This window comes from Corvus kubaryi, unplaced genomic scaffold (genome assembly GCF_017639235.1).
Source record: "Corvus kubaryi isolate FWS band 111438036 unplaced genomic scaffold, C.kubaryi_AGA036_p1.0 split3-73, whole genome shotgun sequence".
Taxonomy (NCBI): Eukaryota; Metazoa; Chordata; class Aves; order Passeriformes; family Corvidae; genus Corvus; species Corvus kubaryi.
Window position 1 is genome coordinate 46260428 of NW_024582091.1, and position 18497 is coordinate 46278924.

The 18497-nt window shown below is 34.0% G+C and overlaps 1 protein-coding gene across 13 annotated transcripts in view; it reads left to right on the plus strand.

Moving 5' to 3' along the window:
- The window catches only part of STXBP5 (syntaxin binding protein 5), a 108877-nt gene that overhangs the window by 72812 nt on the left and 17568 nt on the right, over window positions 1-18497 (plus strand). For 2 of the 13 annotated variants that reach the window (XM_042017191.1, XM_042017193.1), the window contains exons 15-22: window positions 241-461; window positions 1995-2173; window positions 3967-4092; window positions 4540-4691; window positions 6175-6258; window positions 12009-12074; window positions 15420-15479; window positions 15582-15629. In XM_042017191.1, coding sequence (XP_041873125.1) covers window positions 241-461; window positions 1995-2173; window positions 3967-4092; window positions 4540-4691; window positions 6175-6258; window positions 12009-12074; window positions 15420-15479; window positions 15582-15629 — 936 coding nt within the window. The remainder of the gene's footprint in view (window positions 1-240; window positions 462-1994; window positions 2174-3966; window positions 4093-4539; window positions 4692-6174; window positions 6259-12008; window positions 12075-15419; window positions 15480-15581; window positions 15630-18497) is intronic. The other 11 variants (XM_042017197.1, XM_042017199.1, XM_042017198.1 and 8 more) reach the window with 7 other exon arrangements.

Consider the following 18497-nt stretch of genomic DNA (forward strand, 5'->3'; position numbering starts at 1 on the left):
GAAAGGATGCTGTAATTTAAGTTTTCCTGATGTTTTGATTAGTATTTATAGCAGTGATTTGGGTCATTGTCTAGAAAATATGCCTGTGAAGTTTGAAATCAGCATGAAGACAGTTGAAAGAAAATGTATCACAGAATTAAAATTACAGTTAAGAAAGATACAATTCAAGAATTAGCTATGTCAATATATTAGCTATATGTTTAGATCAAAACTAATTTTTCTCTTTTGCTTTGTTCCTAGTAACATTGCAAGTACTCTATAAACTAAAAACAGCCAAAGTATTTGAAAAATCACGGAATAAAGATGACAGGCCAAGCACAGATATAGTAGATGAAGATCCATATGCTATTCAGATCATCTCATGGTGTCCAGAAAGTAGAATGCTGTGCATAGCTGGAGTTTCTGCACATGTCATTATTTACAGGTTCAGCAAGCAGGAAGTGACAACAGAAGTCATTCCGGTAAAGAGTTATGACCATTTTTTAACTTCATAGAATTTAGCTATGAGACTGTTCTAGCAATTTACTGGTTTTTTGTCTTTGATTATATTAGTGAAATGGACAAAAATAATTGACTCACAACAAAGAGATGTGGGTTTTTGGAGAAAAAGTAATTAATTATGAAATCCGACAAAAGTAAATATTGCACACTGAGACAGAGGTTTCAGTGACTTTTTGAGGTTTTGCAGCCAATAATCATTCTTTGGTCTGTCTATCAAAACAAATAGTAGATCAAAACTTGGCTGTATCAAAGGTAAAATTATAACAGAAGTGAATGAGGTATGGAGTTGAAGAATTTCAAAACTTTTAGGGTGTTGATTCCTTGAGTCCTCATAATTACCATCTGTCCTGTCAAAACTTCTGCAGTATGCAGAGCTAGAATAGTACAAATGTGCCAAACATGCCCTGAAATCTGTTAAGGACTTTGCTGTGTCACTGTTTTATTCTGTATAAGATACAACAATTCTCTTACAAGAGTTTGAGAAGTCTTCTGTTAAATCAGACACACACATGCAAATTTATGTATTTGAATGTATGAAGTAAAACCTAACTTGAAGCCATTTAATTATAAAGTATTGCATGTTCTAAGTAAAGTGTTAATTGTAATGTAGTTGGGTTTTTTTCTCTCACCTCCTTCCTCCAACACACACGCACACATACCCCCCCATCCCCTCCCTATTCTGCTACCTTATGATAAGTCTTTGTTTAAGGATGTGAGGTGTAAGTCTTTTTCTTCTGGTTTTTTTTATGTACAAGTACATTCCCTTCTGAGGGAATAGTTTTTCCTGTCCATTTTTTATGAATCAGCCCCAATCAAGCTAGTCTTCAGAACTCTGCAATATTTAAAAAAAATACTATATAGTCCTTTGTTACATAGTTCTATAGTCCGTGAGTTAAGTTCTATTTTGCAAATGATAATAAAACAGTGGAAAAATTCATTTACTCTGCACTGCAGTTAATTCTGTTACAAATAATGGAGAAGGAAATCAAAAGTAATGATTAACTTACAGTTCTTTACAATGTATGATCTAGTTCGACACAACATCAAACATTGAGCTAAGTGCCATGTGCACAGTATTGCATCAGTAAAAGTGTAGCTGTCTGTGTGGCTTTAGCTCTGTTTTACCATTCCTGAATTGCATAAACATAGTCATCTTCCTAACTGTGAATGTGTCTCAGCAGAATGATAATTAAAAGGGTCCAGTACTTAGTTTCTTTCAATATTAAGAAGCAAGCTTTTAACAACTGGGAAATATGTCAGACATTGAAGTTCTGGTAATCTTCAGATATTCAGGCTGTGATAGTATGACTGTATTTCTGAAAACTACGTGTGTCTTTAAGTTACACCGTTTATTAAATGGTTATCTTTTATAAGACAGAAAAGTCCTGGATGTCACTTTTATCACTACTGTCTTAATTTGCACTTCATTTATTTCATATTCAGTGTTTTGAAAGGCAGACTTTACTGATAATTTTTTTACATTAATTAACCAGATGCTGGAAGTACGTCTTCTATATGAAATAAATGATGTTGAAACTCCAGATGGTGAGCAGGTGCCACCTGTACCAACTCCAGGCACAGGTTCCAATCCTCAATCCATTGTTCCCCAGTCTCATCCATCTACTAGTAGCAGTTCGTCTGATGGACTTCGTGATAATGTCCCATGTTTAAAGTAAGTGTGTTCTGTTGTGCTTTCATTGAGTATGAAAAGTTGCAAGAATATGTGATTAGAATATATGTACTTTGGTATCGTTACAGATGTGTCATTGCTGGTGAAAATGTTTTATATTGTGCAGCAAAGTTTTCCAAGTATCTGAAAGCTGAGCTCTGCTTTAAGAAATAAATATTTCAGTCTTAATTTTTTAAACTTCTTAAGCTGATTTTTTAAAAATTTTAAAATCCTTGCCTTGTTTAAAATCCTTACCTGGTTTTAGGAAAATTTGGCATAGATGTTAGTATAGCTATAGATGATTGTGCTTTAGAGCAAACAGTTTTCAATAGCAGCAATTCAGTCGCTTTGATATCTTATTGTCCTTGAAATGAATAGGAAAATTGATGTTTTGTGCTCCCTCTTACTTTAGTCCAAGTATGTCTGAATATGTTTCGTCTGTTAGTTTTGCAGAGCCTTAGTTGTAGAACCAAATCAAAAGTGAAAATTCTTACAAATAGCTAGCTGAGTGCTAACTCTTTGGGCTTATAAATATATTTATTTTTTGAAAACTCTCCAAGGGAACAACTTCATCTTTTGGAAACAGAATTAATTAAATGTCCCTTTGTCATGGATATTCACTGTACATGATGCCTAATAGTGCTCGCAGTATATGTCTTTGAAAAGTTTTTTGATCTCCTTAAATTGGGAGGTTTTTCTGCAGCTTCTTTGTGTGAGCTTTTATCCGTTTAAAGAAATTAAAGTTAAAAGAGGTCTATCTTTTTTTACTCTCCTACAAGAGTGTGTTATGTGACTTCTGAGCCATCACTTTTTCTAACAGCATGTAAGAAATATGTAATAGATATCCCAGAGATATAAAGTTAAGTATATACTTTGTTTTCTGAAGTTTAAGGTCCTAACTTGAATTTTAATTCTTTGAGTGTATCCATCCAGAAAATAACTAATCCTGTTAGGGTTGCTTTATTTGGGTTAGAGTTCCCAAACTGTATTGATTGTAATGAGTTGGAGAGATGTATTTTTGAAAGAAACTCATCTTAATAGAAAAATTGGAAAATTCTGAACTTACGTAAAATATTGTCAAACCAAAATATCCATTAGTGAGAATAAATGGGTAAAATAAGAGGAATTCAGGAAACAGGAACTTGTTCTACATAACTTTTTTTGCGTAAAAAAATGCAGGACCTAATCCTTCCTGCAGGACGTGCGTAAATTTGTTTGTCAGCATGCAAACAAAATCTTTACAGGAGTTTCAATTCCCCCAGTCCCAGGTTCATTGCATACAAGTGGTCTACCATTACAATAATTTACTGGTTTTTGTTTTGGTTTTGCCATATTACCATCTTTTTATTTGCCTTTTTCTCAATACATTGTGCTTCTGTTTCTCTTTTTATTGTACTTATTCCACATACGCCTCTCACTCCCATTCTCTAAATCAGAGGTCTTTTGGAAACTCTGAAAAAAATGGGAAACACCTTCTTTTTAGACACTGACTGAGCACCTGTATCTATTCAAGGAAGTACAGCATGATAGCACCGTTATGCATTGTTCTGAAGTTGGGAAAAATGAAACATTTGTGATCATTGTTCAATTAATTTTCAATTAGGTAGTGAATCAAAAGAAGTAAATTCCTAGTTTCAATGTGGTTTTTTCTTCTGGTTGCTTTTATTTGGTTTTGATCATAGTTTTTACAATTTTCCAACATTTTGAAGTCCAGCATGGTGTAGAATTTAATGAACTCTGATCCCGTAAGGAGAAAATGGAGACAATGGAGAGGCCATGTTTTGTTTATTTTGCAGAGTTAAAAATTCTCCTCTCAAGCAGTCTCCAGGCTACCAAATCGAGCTCGTTATCCAGCTGGTGTGGGTGAGTGGAGAGCCTCCTCAACAGATAACCAGCTTAGCCGTCAACTCAGCGTATGGCCTGTAAGTATATTCTATGCAGTTTTTTCATTATTCTGTCAAAGTGGTTTAAAATTGAGTCTGTGTGTGTGTTCACAGCAACATAGAGGTAATCAGTTTCTTGTGCTTATGAGAGAATTCCTTTTGGTCATGGCAGATACCGATGATGCTAAGAGCAGAAGCAAATCACCATCATTCTTCCTCACCTGGCACTGTACAGCCAAGAATGTCATTTAAAGCTCTGTCAGATAGGGTGGCAAGTACAATGACAGTGGTCTGTTCTACTCAGTGCCATGTTTTTACAAGAGAACAATTAAACAATATTGCACTCTAAAATAGTAATTTATAAACACGTGCAATCTAGGATAATTCATAAAAATTAGGAAGTATTAAATGCTGAACTGCAAAAAATACTTATATGAAACATTACCAACATTTAATTAGCATTGTCTTTCACTTCTCTTTTTCCAGAGTAGTTTTTGGAAACTGTAATGGTATTGCCATGGTCGATTACCTCCAGAAGACAGTGCTCTTGAATCTAGGCACTATTGAACTGTATGGCTCCAATGATCCGTATCGCAGGGAGCCACGATCTCCCCGAAAAACTCGGCAACCCTCTGGAGGTGAGTAACCCAAAACATATTTTAGGCTCAGAAGAAATGCACAATTGGTCATCTATTCTGGTGTATATTCTTTGAATACAAACATGCTTTTCTTCACTGTGGTTTTCTCCTTTCTTCTTGATCTATCGCTAATGTCACTACTGCAGCTTTGTTAACTCATCTTTCCTTAAAAATTGTTGCTTAGAGGAATCTACTGATGCTTGATATCATTACTTATTTTTCTGTGTAATATAAGTTTTAAGAAAAAATATAAATTTACAATGGTTTTATGCAGTTTACAGCAATTTAACACAGCATGAAGAAGTATCCTGATATTTCTTATAAAGCTAGTACCCATATGACATGTTTGTATAAATCCATTAATGTTTCCAGATAACCTGAGTGTTTCCTGAGATCTTTTGGCTTCCTGTTTTAAAATTTTACTAGAAATTTCCCTGATGAGCTAAATCATATTATGTTGTTAATACTGTTATGTTATGCTTTAGAGGAAACCTTTGATTTAAATGAACAAAATAAATTTCTACATACAAACTAGTAAAATAAATCTCTCTTTGAAAAAGAAAAAAAGGACTTAGATTTAAAACTATGCTGAAGAGTGTTCTTTTTCAGCTGAAAAGGAAAGTAGCTTTTCAATCAAAATGCAAAGCTTTTTGTTACCGAAAGGAAAATTTAGTATTCTAAAATTTTCTTCTCCCAAATGTGTCATGGATACTCCTAAGTTATTTCAGAAAACAGCTTCAGACATAATAATAATAATAATTATTATTATTATAATGTGTCATTGCTACCCTAGATGATCATTTTTTCAATAGGAAATAAACTGTTCAAAATACTCCTTCCTCGTGATTGAGTGTTAATTCCTTTAAGAGATCCAGAATAAAGTCCTTATAAGTTCTTCGGGTAATATTTTATACGAATTGAAATGGATGTTCTAGGAGGTATTTTAGTAAATGGTTTGAAAAAGGTCCAGTTAATACCAGTTAGCTTATTTCAACTGATGAAACGGATCTAAAAATCATTAATATAGAACAGAGCATACACAGTTGGTATCCTGTCAGATAAAGTACTTTCTTGTATGAAATAAACTTTGAGGGAAAGAAATAACTTTACTGTTTGGCTGTGTTAATTTGTCCTGGGAGTAAAGGGCTTAGATTGTGCCTCATGTGTTTAGATTACAAACTGCCTTTTGGAGCTTTAAACATCACTTGCCTTTGTTTTCCTAACTTTTGTTATTTTAATCCAATAAATTGGATCCGCATAACTGTGTTTCAGCTGTGTCTCTAAGATGTTCATGATGAAAGTCCTTTTTGCTCATGAATATAGCTTTTATACGAAGTCATACTTTTTTCATAACTTCTAACACTAACAATCTGCATGGCAAAAGCATTTTAATAACCTGGTTGTACAAGTTACTTGGCTGGCTTTTCTGTCTCAAATGTACTGTTAGTGTCTCCGTCTTTCCTTTTCTCATTGCTTCATGAAGGTATGCTGACTGTGGCTTCTTGCATGTGCGGCCTTTCTAACTTATATTCAGAGTCTGTGAAAAAGCTTCGCACCTCTTATATAAGTAAGTCATCTCATGGCATTCAAATATTTTTTCGACATCTGAAGTTGATTTTTTTGTTTTGTTCACTCACCGCAATTATTTTTCTTAGTCCTTTTTAAGTAATTATTGTATTTGTAGAAACTGATTTCAATCCGTCATGCATCCATTGTATTTCTTGTTTGTGATAACTTTAAAAGAAATTTAAAGGAAAAAAGCGACCATAAGAGTCTCTGTATTTTGTGGTTTTAAATAAGTAAATCTCAAAATCAAAAGGAGATTCTATCTCAGAATTTACTGATGTTTATAGAGCTAAGATCTTACTCACAAATTTAGTGTTGTTTTACTAGTAACTTTCCTTGCTTGGTTCCCATTCTGACAGAAAAAGCATCAGAACTCCACAGTTAGATTATTAGTAGCAATGATAAGAATAAACATTGTGATTACACAGAGATTTTTCTTCTAAAAGTGAAAAGTTCTACAAAAATGTTGTTTATAGGGTTTAACAGTGGAGGTGTTTGTGTACTGTACTGCTCTGTAAGCAGTTTTGAAGTTCAGGTATCTGTGTGAGGAAGGTAACCCATCACAACCATGAATTACCTGAGAGAGTCTGACTTACTACGTCATTCACAGCATCCAAGAACCTGGAGAATGTAAAGCTTATTTTTTAAAAGCTTTGTTCCTTTTCTTAGGATGTCACTTTTCTCCAGCCCTCAGGCAGAGGTAGGTAATCTCACCCCTTTTTTAAATGAAGTAGAGTAGATTAAGCTACTGAAAAAATGGAGTTTAAAAAAGAAACCAAACAAACTTGAAATTGTGGTCCAAGTCTTAGTTCTGCCGTTTCTTTTCCCCCAACAAGAAAAAGGAAATGCATCTCAGAGGACAGTCTCAATTGCCAAATACTGCTTTCTCTATAGTCTTTTCTCCTCTAGTGTCAACGCAGAAAGGGAGCTAGGCATAAAAGAAATGCCCCCACCTTAACATGATACAGAACCGAAAAACAGGATCTGGCACTGATTGGTTATTGTTTTGAAGAAAAGAAAAAGATGGGTAGAAATCCCAAAACTAGTTTCAGAAACCAAATAAAGCTAAATTTACCTGGACTATTTTATTTAGGTATAAGTTTAAACAAGTTTTGTAGCCAAGAGTTAATTTCTTAATGGTGTAATTCTTTTTCTGTTTACCATCCTGACAGTATCTTGGTTAACTTGGAGCTACAGTCATTTTAAAAACTGAAAATAATTTCTTTAGTTATGATTTAACATTTCTCATTATTTGTAGTTATTTCAGTATATGTGTTGCCCAGACTTCAATAATTACTTCATTAATTTTCCACAAATGATAAGTCTGTTACATTTAAGCACTACCCTTTGATTTATTTATAGGATTGGAACTATATGAGAATCAGAAAACTTGGATTTTGCATTCTCACTTTCTTGGACATTCCCTGTCTGCATTTAGCGTTCTCAAAAATGCAAGGAGCTTATGCTTCCTTGATTTTGCTTTGAAATATGTGCCTTCATTGAATCTTTATCTTGAAAACATTTCTATTTTAATACTTCAAAATTATTTTTTATATGAATAAGATATTTTCAATGGCTATACAACTAATAATCTTCAGGAAGTACTGGTACATAATATCAAAATCTTCCTAGAAAAAGTGCTTTTCTATCTTATGTGGTTGGTTTAGAAAATTCCTATTCTTTGAGACAACAACAGTGTATTTAAGGGAAAAAAAAAAATCATACTAGCTTATACGTGCATTCAGGCAGCATGCAACAGAGCAGCATATTGCTATTGTACATTCAACCACTTCCAAAAAAGGCAGGAAGGATTGGTCCTTCCTTCTTAAAAACCCTGATATTCTGTATGTTTCAGCATAAAATGTCAATTCAATCAATCATGAGTATCTGCTAACATACTTAGGATTTAGTAAATGCTATGTCCTTAGTCAAAGAATTGAAAATTTGCAAAGGCATCTTTTAAAAAATTTCATAGAGTAAGAGTTACGTATCTCCTAAAATATGAATGGAAATGCAAGATTTTTTTCCCTTCTCTTGTGTTGCAAGAATATGATGTATTTCTCTGTCATCTTATTTTTTCTACTCAGAAAAGAAATTCAGATTCCCGTCTTAAAGCAGCATCTATTTAGAGACAAGGCTCTCTACACTAGCTAGACTGTAAACTGTCATTTCAGGCTAGCTCTACAGATACAAGCTCCCAGTTGGGATCGTGTTTTGGAATTTATCAGTGATTCGTACCAGGTATACTACTCACATGTTTTGGGTGGCAATTTATAGTTTGTGAAGCATGCAGTATATGTGTTTTGTTAAGGCCTGCTAGACAGTGTCATCAGGTGCTTGTCAAGGTTAAAAACAAAATCAACTTTTGCCTTCAGACTCTAATAGTGAGGGGGAGGGTGTAGAAAATCAATTTGGCCATGTGCCCAAAGACATGAAATGTGTAAGTAAAAGCTTTATAGTGTGATGAAAACTATATACGGTGGAGGCTTACACTGTTAGGAGACCTTTGCTTGATATACTCTTTGCCAAATAAGACAGGAGCCATTAAATCAGTACTGATAAAAAATTGAGACAGGTCATCACTTCATGATAAAACACCAAAACTTATATAGCTGTTATTTTTTTTCCTGCTTAGTTCCACAAGTTCTCAGAGGACATGAATCGTAACTCATTTTTTGCAAATTACTCTTGGTGAGAGTTACAAGATTTTGTGTGACTTTTTGATTAGTGCAAATAGTACAACTCTTTAAAAGTCATTATTTCTTAGTTCTGCCAGAGGCAGTTTAGGTTTCTGACAAAACTGAAGCAGTTCTGACATGCATGTGACTTTTAAAAATTTTTATTTTACATCAAAAAGCTTTTTGACAGTAATTTATGAGTCATTCAAAAAGTGGGATTGAGTCAAACTGGAAGAAAATACTTGGAACTCTTCTGGAGTTGCTTGGTCATGCTCTTTTCTTCATCCCCTTTCATGAACTATTTAAATTTTTAACTTAAATGTCATGAGACTGACATCAGCCAAGGCTGAAACTGTATCAGAAAGTTTGATTGTTAGGTTTGGGTTGGTGTTGGGTTGGTTTTTTTTTTTGACCCTGTTTTTCAGGTTGTTTTTAATTCTAACTTTTACATCTTCATGTCAAGTTAGTTTTAGTTGTAATTTTTAATTGGGATGTTTTCCAGTCAAGTTGTAGGTTCTTCTGAGCTACGTCTCCTTTTGCAAAACTGACAAAAGTCTCATGAAACTTTATACATCAGTTAATTTCAGTTTTAATTTTAGGGAGTTTTTAATGCAGCATGGTAATGATGTCTTCAATGACATTATTTGATTTTTGGTAATTTGGAGGGTTTTCAGGTTTCTTGCTTCTGGAGTTCACAGAGATAAACTAAAAGCTTATTAGGTCACTTGTACTTATATTGGTGTTATAGAAGGTTATAGTTTCTGTAGTTCTGAAACAGAAACTCTTGGATCAGTTTGCTTTTGTAGTTCATAGCAATTTGCACGGATGCCTGAAACAAGCCTGAAACAAGCCTGAAACTAGAGAATTTTTCCAGGACAGCTGTCTTGCTGTCTATCAGTGCTTCTATCAGGGTACTTGGGGTTTTCAGATGAAGAGCAATAGAGATTGTCTTGCGAGTTTCTTCAGCTTGGTCATGGGCAGACACTCCTAGTTCACAGACTTAAATCATTCTTGTTATACTCTGCTTCGTTTAATTACTAATATAATCATAGCTAAAATTACTTTTCAATTATTCCTGTTCCTTTTCTCTCCTAAGTAATAGCAGTAATGGCTATGAATAGATTTCCAAGGTTTACATGCCCTAATGATTACCATAATGCACACATATTATTAATTAAGATGTATATTAATCAAATTATAGCCTTGAGAGTTCCTACAAAGCATTCAAGTATGCAGGTGTAGGACTTCATTCTTGGCTAAAGACTATTCCTGTCAATTCATGAATTTTCATAGGAGAACTAGTACAAGAAGTTAAACTCATCCCTTGAAGGTAAAGAATTAATCTTTATGGAAAAGAGGAAATTGTGTTCCTGAACTGCATGTTTGGTTTTGGTTGGTTTGGCCCCTGAAGGGAAAACTTCTAAGAGCACAGTATGGGTTTATCCTCCCAGCACTGCTACTATCTAAAACTTGTATTGCTTGTTGTCAAAGCAACATCAGGATTTTTAAAAAATCTTTTTACACAATCCAGTCTAGTTCAAAACATTTAGTCTCCCATGCCTGTTTAAAACTCCAGTTTAAAACTATGATTATCCCATTGTGTTCATTGATTCCTGGCAGATGACTAAATAAATTGCTTTTTTCTTTCTCCTGTGTAGTGGAAAGATACAGCTTCCACCTGGAGTTTCGTTTGACATTTTAGGACTTAAATTTGTTCCAGTACTGTTAAATGTAGGGTTAACAAAGCCTTAAGGTCATTGGACAATTCTAGTCATTGAGTTTTGGGGTTTAAGCTATATATGCTCTTAGTAACCTTAAAAAAGACTATTTTGGATAAATGAAACTGTTAAAACCACATACTTTCAATGCGTTCCCTATTGATATTGTAGTTCAGGAGAACCTTTTTCCCTTTAAACAATTAACTTCTGGTTTAGTGTTTGGAAATTTTAAAGCTTTGATGGAGTAGAGCTGTTCTTAGATTTTTGTTTGTTGACAGATATGTACAGATGCACTTGTGAGTGTGTAGTGTACAGTTGTATAGACAGGCTTTCCATGTTATACCTTTCTTGTCTTAGCCATTACCCTTACACATCTCAAACATTTTCAGTATTGGAAATATTTGTGTGCATGCAAACCCCTTTAATTTTAACAAATATTTCTTAGCTATTACTGTATTGTTCAGTATTACATGCTTGTTTGCCTTAGTATCACATCATAGAATTTCTGAAGGAAAGCTTCATGATAGGAACCTGAAGATGCATTACTAACTTTAAAATATCAACAAAATGCACTTCTCTTAATTGTGGGCAGTCTTGACAGAAATTCCTTGTATACTTTTAGTTTGTGCAATGGAATAATATTTAGGACCATTTTGAGGCAGCTTCCATCTTTTGCATCTGATTGTGTATGACTAGGTTTTATTTCCTTTACTGGAATGAAAGGAATTAGCTTTGAGGTGTTACCATACTGCGCTTATTCAAATTGATCAGATTTGATGATGTAAGAAATTTTGTGTAATTCCTCCATGCAAGGAACAACACATATGTAAACACCCTAAGACCTGAATTCTCTTAGTGAGTTTTTCTGGAAAATCACCTTGGCAATACAAACTGGTAAATAGAAAGCATATCACTGTAGCAGTGGGAAGGTAGTTTGAAAAATGGCACTGTAGTTTCACACATCATAGGTTTGTAATCTTCAATACCCTCTTTTATCTGATTTTCTTTTGCAATTACAATTTTAATATAACTCATAATTTTTTTCCAAAACAAATCATGTTTGTGCTATATATATATGTAGCATGTAAATAATTAACTGTTCTGATAAGTCTGTCTAGCTTAAAATGTAGTGGTTCATGCTGAAATGTATTGAGAGAGTGTATTTTGCAATGAAAACTTTAGTAGGAAGAAGTGATTCTACAGTTACTGTGGGTAATGTCAAAAAAAGTAATATGTAACAGCAATTCTATCACAACTGGCTTGTTGGTCTTTAATAAGAAATTACATTCCTGACTGCATTGGAAGTAAAAATAAAACAGCAACTGTATTTATAATACACTGGTTTTGTGTTTCAGCAGGTCTTTGTGATATTAATGAAGGTACAGTGGTGCCGGAAGACCGTTGCAAGTCGCCCACGTCAGGTAATCATAACTTTCTCTGGTCTTCAGCTTCTTATTTTCGCAGAAGATGGCATGCATTAAGTTAACACTTACTAGTTAAGTAATTATATAAAACCTGTTGTCCTCTCACAAACTGTTTGAGCTTGTCATAGATTTTGCTGTGTTGCACAACTGCATTTTTAAAACAAGGCTGACTTAAGAGATGCAATAGGAATATGTCATAAAGATGATTGAAGAGAGATATAAGCTGAAATATTTATGCCTCAGGGGACATACTGCACAGTGGAATTTTGAAGCATTGACAAGAGATGCACAGATTCCTGTAATAGTCCATGTAATTGTGTTTTGTGTTCCTCAAAAGTGGTAGAGATTATTTCTGAGCAAGTTTACTTCTGCTTCCTTGTAAGTGGCAACTTAAAATTTTTCTGTGGAATCAGAGGTCTTCAGAAACTGGCATCCTCAAAGAGTAGGAGTTCCCTACTTAATACTCCTCCTACTGCACCTGGGTTTTTTGTTTGTTTCTTTTTTTTTTTCTGTTGCCACTGCTGTATGTGAATATTTTAAATGAAACCTTCAAGATTTATTATTTTAATATTGGCTAGTTGAAGCTATAACCATGTAAATACTTAATAATGCATGTCAGTGCATAGTATGAGAGTTTATTAGTATTAGAGAATAGTTTTTGTAGTAGCTAAAAATTGTCACTTATCTTTACTTATTGCTCTGAAAACTTCTAAAGATGTCACTTTGTTTCATTCAAAACTACTCAAGGTTAAAGGACTCAACTGCAGATTTAAATGAAGCATGTGAAGTAGTATGTAGTTTAAAATGCTAATCAAGATGGGTGTCTAAAGATAGATTCCTTTTCTATTGTAGCCTGTATCTTTCAAAGCCAAGTTGAAAGCCTAACAAACCAAAACATTGTGTTTGGAGCTCTAGTAGAAATTTTAACATAAATTTTAATTTTTGATCTGAAAATTGTCTTCTGATGTTCATTTTAAATTGTGCAAAACACTCCTCTAGATGAATCAATGTCATTTTCATTTTCATTAGCTCTTTCTTTGAGTAAATTTGATTTATTTATAATTAAAGCAAAACCTGGCTGTGAATTTTAATTAAAAGTCTTACCTGAAGATGTGATTTCATGACGAACCTTTTTTGCTAAGCAGTGGCATGCTGAAGCCATCAACTTCAGTATAGTTCATAATGAAAGCATTTTTTATGGTGTTGAGAATAAAGTGCATGTTTCCTATTTCATTTTTACATATTGAGACCAGTGCCTGCAAACAATTTGCCATGCATTGCTGCAGTTGCAGTAAATCCTTTCTCTGTCAAGGTTCAGCAGAGTTATCAATCTCACTATGGTATTTGAATTTGACCCACTTAGAAAGTCTGGGCTACATCTAGTTTCTGGTACATTGCTATAAAATGTGTTCAATGAACAGATAATGAATCATAACCTTTAATGTGTATCCTTTTTTCCCCTTGCTCCAGCATCACCCAAATGTCAGCCCAAACAACTTTTGTATCGCTTAAACTTAAAACATTGCATAGTTTAAATAAGAGGGTTTCATAATTGGGTGTTGAAGTAGAGTAAAACTCAATTCATCACTTCCCCAACAGTGCAATGAAGGCAAGTCGAAAGATGAAAAATAATGTTTATGGAAAACTCCTAAGTTTAACAGTTGGCTTCCCCTACCTTCCTCCTGCTTGTTTGAGTTGTGTGAGCTGAAGCAGGTTGAAAAGTAATGTCTAAAGTACCAAAAACAATGAATGAACAAAAGATGGAGGAAGGATTTAACTGTAAGATAGAAACTTCTAGTAGTGAGGTTGGACTGTGCCTTGCTTCCCTCGATTTTGTCCTCTGCTCTCAGTGATTGAGATGAAGTTTATGGTAGGCTTCTCAATTTTTCCTTTGAAAAAGATCTTGAGGCACCACCCTGGTATGGAAATCATTTGTTGATGTTTGTGAAGAGAGAACTGCAATTTCTTAGGTTTGGTTTGAAGTTTATATCTTTTCTGGGCAAAAGCACAAGACTGGAAAGAAGCTTGAAAGTGGCATTTAGCTTTCAGAGGTAAGAAAGGACCTTTTTGAGAGATTTGCTGCAGAGTATTGGCAAGCTTGAGAAGCAGGATGGAGGCTAAATTTAAGGAAACGTTTTGCAGTCTAGAGGCTTTCTAGTTAAGAGGAAAATACACAAACACAAAATGTTCGCATGTTACTAGCTCTAAGATTAGAGGATGGGATTGGCAGTTGAATGCCTTATTGGCTTTCATTGTTACAATATGATCTGTAAAAGAGACCAGTCATCATTTGGACTGAAGTCTGCATTTGCTCAAATCCACCTTTCCATGTCCAGGTAAGGAGAAGTGGAAGGTAACTTAGACTTCCTCCAGTGGATGTTTATATAGATGAAAGGACTGTGAAAGGGACTACCTGTCTATGCAAGCTGGGAGAGTATTCTACAGTTTCAGTAACACAGAACTATAGAAATACTGTGAAAATGCAGGAGGAATAATCTTATCTCCTGCTTTTTCTGTAGAAGTCAAGTGGTAATAGGCTTAGACTCTGGGAGCGTTTATCTGACCTAAAACATTGTACAGCATTTAAACTGCCAAGTTTTTGTCTTCAGGAGTGCCAAAATGCTTGTGTTCTATTCTGGTTTTACACTTCCACAACATAAAACCCAATTAAATTTGAAAATTTTTAGATTAGTTCTGTTTTAATTTCCTGACAATGTTTTAATTTCATGACAATGATAAGCCTGAAGCTGTGGTCTGTTACCACCATCAGTTTTTCAGGGTTGGCATACAGAAAAATCCAGGTGGCAGCATTGACTCAGAGTTGTCTGCAGAGTAGTTGAAGTCCAACAGTGATTTACTGCATTGGAAAAAAAAAACCGAAACAGATTTATAGAACTTGTGTTTATTGTTACAGCTGTGTTTTGTGAATCATAGCTTAGGCTAATCTTTGTGTCTGGAGCAATGATCAGTAGAGCCATTTAGTTATTCAGTGTAAACATTTGTTCAATGAGGGAATTATTTCTAGCAATAAACTCACTGCAATGTGCAGCGCTGTACTTTGCATTATAATTTCTGTGGCTAATCCCAATATGGTAGAATTCTGTCATGCCAAAGTAATTTGTATTTTATAATATCTAGTACAGCTACAGAGAATACCAATATCAGTATTTGATATTTTCTTTGTGTCTTTGTTAAACTCAGAGCTTGTATATTATATTGTATAATATATGTATACATATATTGTATAATATATGGATTAATATACATTGATTTTTGTGTCAAAGGTACATCCCCTTCATTCATATCAAGTGTATATCCATTTCATTCTGTCTCCACTTGTAGGTTCTGGTTCACCAAACAATTCTGATGATGAACAAAAAATGAATAATTTTATAGAAAAGGGTACAGTATTTTTCTTTTCTTTAGTCTTAATTTTTCTTTAGTTCATCTTTTGATACACCTAGATTGATTTTTTTTTTTTTTTAATTAAAATATTATTTACAGTGAAGACCAAAAGCAGAAAGTTTTCCAAGATGGTAACCAATGACATAGGTAGGAACTAGCAAAATTCTACTCTTTCTAATCCAGTGCCTTACTCTATGCAGCACTAACCCAGCAGCAAAAATAAAGGCAAAATAACAGTCAAATTTCAATGCATTAAATTATTAATTTTTTCATTCTTTATGCTAATTGGTAATTCAGTGGGCTGCTTCTGTACTAAATACAATGGGCACAATAATTTAAAAAAATCAAGGATATTGGTGATTTAAATTCTCTGATTTTACAATTGCACTTCTCTGTTTTTCTGGATGGATGAAATTCTAATACACAGTAAGAGTTCAGTCTATGCAAGTCACAACATGATTCCACTACTTTTGCAAAGGCATGCTGGTTTTGGGAACATATGGCTGATACCATTTCTTTTTTATACATTGTATTCATAGCCATATGGTCAGATTTTTATAAGACTGTGGTCAAGAAAGAGGTACTATGGTGCTTTCATTTATTCATCTGAAACAGTACTGGCTTGTATATATCAGTATATCCCACTGCTGTTTCAGAACTCTACTTTTGTGCATCCAACAGTGACACAATACCCTACCAGCTCTAGACTTGTGTCTTAACAATTTGGCAACAAAATTGCCTTGGGATATGTTGTATGCAGGTAGATTGAACCCTTTCATGACTGGAATGGAAAAAAACTCTGCTTCTGATGGCTGGGTCATTAAATAAATGAAGGCAAGAGGCTGTATGATTTAGCTTTGGGAAAGGAGCTCTTCTTCCTTAACTGGGATATGGTTACTTTCATTGCAGAATCACTTTGTTAATGGTTCATTTTGTTTTTATTTAGGAAATTAGTATATCATTGTAGGATGATTTCATTTTATCTCTTCAGTCAGTTTAGGTTGAAATTATATAGTAAAGCTATTTGCTAAGCTACTATTTCATAGGTTGTGTGGAACCATAGGTTAAGACTAGGGAGGAAGAGATTTCTTTTCCTGAAGTCTCCCTTTGGTTTTTCTGTTTGGCAGTTTAAGTTTTATCCTAAAATATTAATCCCTTTCATCACAATTCAGTATTTGAGACAAAGAATCATTCAAAATTCAGTGAGACAAATAGGAGTATGACAAAGTTATCCTTGAAATTTGATGTACAGAATGAGAAAGTACTGTACAAAGGGCATATTCTTGCTCTGTGCTGAGACCTTGCAATGGTATCAGAAATGGCAGGGAAAATTAATTTTGAGGCAGCAAAAGTCTGAATATCAGTCAAGAAAGCAAATGACTGTTAATAATATGTGAATTCATCTGTAATTAAAAAGAAATTACTGTCTTTTACATAAGCATTAATATGTTCCCCTAAAGGAAATTCAGGGTAACTAGAACCAGGTCTATGTTCAGGTCTTCTAATGAGAAAAACAACACCTAGTCTTGTACATGTTATATCAGTGTCCGTTGAGGTAGTGTTTCCCTTTTGTATATTTTGAACATAAGACATACTCTCGTGCAAAACACATGGAAAATTTGATTGACTGTGACCGCCTTTTTTTTTTTTCCCACTTCTTTTCGAAGAGTTAGTGTTAGAGCATTAATAAAGTATGCTAATGAGGATTCTATAGAGCCATTCACATCTGTTTCAGCTTGAAGCCTTTCAACTAGAAGTATTAGGAATGTTTTTCACAGCTAAAAAAAGCAAAACATTTATTTATAAGCAGTGCGTTCTTCTGGGTGTAAGTTATACTGTGATTTATGTAATTTGCACCGTTTATTGGAAGCTTAAAGATAATTATTTATTTTGCATTTTCCTAGTTTTGAGTGGTTTGCTGTGCACTGAATGTGGTTGTTTCACTGCCATGTTTTCTATAGCTTATCTGGCATGCTTATTCTAGCTCTTTCTGAACTTACATGCTAAGCTCATTCACATAAATAAAACACCTCTTCTGTCTTAATAGCTGCATGTTTTTGCTTTTCATTGTTTTAAACTGAATTGACAACCAAATGTGAATGGACAATGAGTTTTGTAAAATATGTCACTGTCATTAACATTGCCATGTTGTGTGAAACAAATTTTTTGCCATCAGCTGTGTTCTCACGGATGAATTTGATGTATATGGCATGGTAATAGCTCTCTTCACTGACACATAGGGCAGTCAGTTCAGGTTCTTTCCATATTTTTTTTCAATGTGTGAAATACAACCTGCTAAATGTGGTGTGAAACAGAATTAGAATAATTTACATTGTTAACTTGAGTTGCTGTTAATATCATTCCTGTGTTTGTCACATGGGAACAGGGAGCAAGGGAATACTGCTAGCAAAGCGTGAAGTAATTTCATTTCAGTTATAGGGCTGCAAGGTGTTAACATCACACACACAATCATAAATATTGTCAATTTAATCACTGTATTGAAACTCGTGTAGAGCATTGTTATTTCTACAGATTTCTGTAATTAGTGACAATAACAAACAAGGTTTCTCTGATTGGTGAGAGGATCAAAAAAACATGTAAAACTGAAACAATAGCCCTAGTAAAACAATATGCAAATGCTTCATGCACCAACATTTCGATCAGTTGGTCTGGTTTGTTGTTTTCTTCTAAATACTCAACTGCAAATGCTCTGTCCTAAGGAATGGATAGTAAATCAAGTTAAAGCCCTGTTGTGAATATGTTGCTTTTGGGTCATCTTTCCCTTTTATTTGCATCAAAGATGAACCTTGAAAAAATTATAGTTAATTGTTACCTTGGAAATATTGAGATACTTAATTTAACTAACCATTTCTAGAGATTTGAGAAATTTCTAGGTGGCCATTATTGAATCCAACCCATTCTCTTATGAATTTCACATATTTGAAAGTATAAACAATATTCTGTGAAGCAATATGCAGAAGTATAGTAAACGTAGATGAATTTACAGAAGAAAGA